At 28.8% G+C, this 2,507-nt stretch overlaps 1 protein-coding gene across 1 annotated transcript; it reads right to left on the minus strand.

The window, feature by feature from the left end:
- Nucleotides 1-657: 657 nt before the first annotated feature.
- LOC133834526 (rust resistance kinase Lr10-like) lies at nt 658-2,193 on the minus strand. Its single transcript, XM_062264170.1, has one exon. It carries the CDS (start codon nt 1,772-1,774, stop codon nt 824-826), a length of 951 nt encoding a protein of 316 aa, XP_062120154.1. The 5' UTR covers nt 1,775-2,193; the 3' UTR covers nt 658-823.
- Between the last annotated feature and the right edge of the window lie 314 nt (nt 2,194-2,507).

Consider the following 2,507-nt stretch of genomic DNA (forward strand, 5'->3'; position numbering starts at 1 on the left):
CAACATAGTAAGTAAAAAAGTTTATAACTATATATAAACACTTAATCTGAACTTAACAAACATAAACATAAAAAGTATTATTGAACATTGTACAAGATTGAAAACCCACAAGAACTCAAAGTATCATCTTCATACTGTAGCCAACATTTTAGGTTCAAACCACTATTCATTTTCTTCGTCATTCTATAAACCACACACACAATTCATTGTTGTGGGCTTAAAGAACTTTCTCCTTTGAAAAAATTTGCGTCAACACATGTTAAATACCATAAAGATTCATTATTATATGTACACTTAAATTAAATAAATGTATATCGACGTTTATACATGAAAATTAGATTTAAGACAATAAACTAAACTAAGTGTTGTCAGTAAGAAGTAGGAACGATATGTTTTATGATCAATAAGATAGCATAGTAGGGCCTCTAAATATTAAATTAGATGACATATATGATTAACATAAAGTTCTTTGAAGAAATATTTTAGCATAAATTGATCTCAATCATGCCAATTAAAAATAGATCAAGAAAAATAATGACACAAAATAGTAAAATAAAAAAAATTCTACCACAATCAAATCAATAAAAAAAGCATAATGATTATGTATATCAAAAAAAGTTTTTGATTAATTATTGATATTTCGACAATCAGTTAGGGGTTTGATACTTGAATCTATAATTATAAATCATCAAACAAAGTTTTTTCATACATTGTTTAACATATAATTATATTTTGATATTACAAAAATCAAAACCAATAATGTTAAGTATTTTAACAAAATACAAAAATTACAAATGTCAATCGTTTGGATTTGGGGCCATACCTATCTTGGTAGCATTAATGATGGTATTGTTGAGTGTTGTGAATATGATGTCTCTTGAACATGCTCAGTAGGCTTCTCTAGTTGATACAAGGAAGGCTTTGGAGGCATTTGTAGACATTCAACTTCTCCTTCAAGCATTTCAATAACTTTGTTCATTGTAGGACGATCACTTGGCTTCAGTTGTATGCACCATAATGCTACTATAATCATCTTCTTTGCAATTCTTGAATCGACCTCTTCTGTATCAGATGTTTTCATTTCTATACTTTTTTCTTTACTTAATTGGTCATGCACCCATGAAGGAAAGTAAATCTGGCTAGTATTTTCGATCGCATTTAAATTTTTTCTTTTACTTGCCATTTCCATCAACAACATTCCAAAACTATACACATCAGCTTTATTAGAAACTCCTCCAATGTTTTTGTAAAATAGCTCTGGCGCTATGTATCCTAAAGTTCCTCTTGCTGCAGTTAAGGATACATTATTATTATCCAATGGGCATAATCTTGCTAATCCAAAATCAGAAACTTTTGGAATAAAATTTTCATCCAAAAGAATGTTGTGAGGTTTAATATCAAAGTGCAAGATTTGCATGTAACATCCTTTGTGCATGTATTCAATCCCACGTGCCACACCAAGCGAAATTTCAAAAATTTGCTTGCAACTTAAAATGGTAATTCCTTGAGAAAAAATATATTTTTCCAATGATCCATTAGACATGAAATCATATACAAGAGCATTCTTTGAAGAGTGGACACAAAAACCAATCAAATGAACCACATTAACATGGTGAATTCTTCCAATTGTAGCTATTTCATTAATGAAATCCTGTCCATTTCCCTTTGATTTACTCAATACCTTAACTGCTACAGTACGACCACTACGAAGCTTTCCTTCGAATACAGAGCCATAACCTCCTTCTCCTAATTTGTTTTTGAAGTTTTGGGTCATCTTTTTTATCTCACTGAATGAGTATCTTATAGGAGTGAAATTATTTTGATTGTGAAGGAACTCTTCGATAGAATCATATGTTGATAAATGACGTCGTCGCCATTTATAGATTACAAAGGCAACTACAAATGGTGTCCCAACTATAAATTTGAATCCTGTGTGTAACACTGCATTTTACCAAAATAAAACTTCAATTTTAGTACATGGTTATGCATAGTTGATTTCGAGTTAGATTATATCATATATTAAGTACTTTAAATTTGTATATTATTTTAAGGATTTATACATTTTTGGACCCTATGTTTTGTCTCATTACCTGTTTGGACCCTGTGTTTTGACAAATTACTTTTTAGACCCTATGTTTTATAAAATGGTTAAAATAGAACCCTAAACCCGATTTTGGTCAATGTTTTCTCAACTAAAATCGCAAATAATTTACCAAACTATTAATTCAGAACAAAATTAAATCATTCTGCTTAAAAACTATGTTGTTATATTCAATTTTTTCTTCATCAAAATTGAGTTTATGGTTATATTTTAACCATTTTACAAAAAATATGGTCCAAAAAGTAATTTGTCAAAACACAGGGTCCAAAAAAGTATAAACTCTTATTTTAATTACAATAACTTAGTTATGCAAATAAAAGTAGAGGACCCATGAGCTTAGAAAAAGTAAATATTTAAAATAAATATTTTATCATGCTTTTATTAAAAAAAAATTACAAATTGTCTA

The sequence above is a fragment of the Humulus lupulus genome, chromosome 5, assembly GCF_963169125.1.
Source record: "Humulus lupulus chromosome 5, drHumLupu1.1, whole genome shotgun sequence".
Taxonomy (NCBI): Eukaryota; Viridiplantae; Streptophyta; class Magnoliopsida; order Rosales; family Cannabaceae; genus Humulus; species Humulus lupulus.

Excerpts from the sequence above, each read along its gene's own strand:
- LOC133834526 (XM_062264170.1), bottom strand. The coding sequence starts at position 1,774 with ATGACCCAAAACTTCAAAAACAAATTAGGAGAAGGAGGTTATGGCTCT.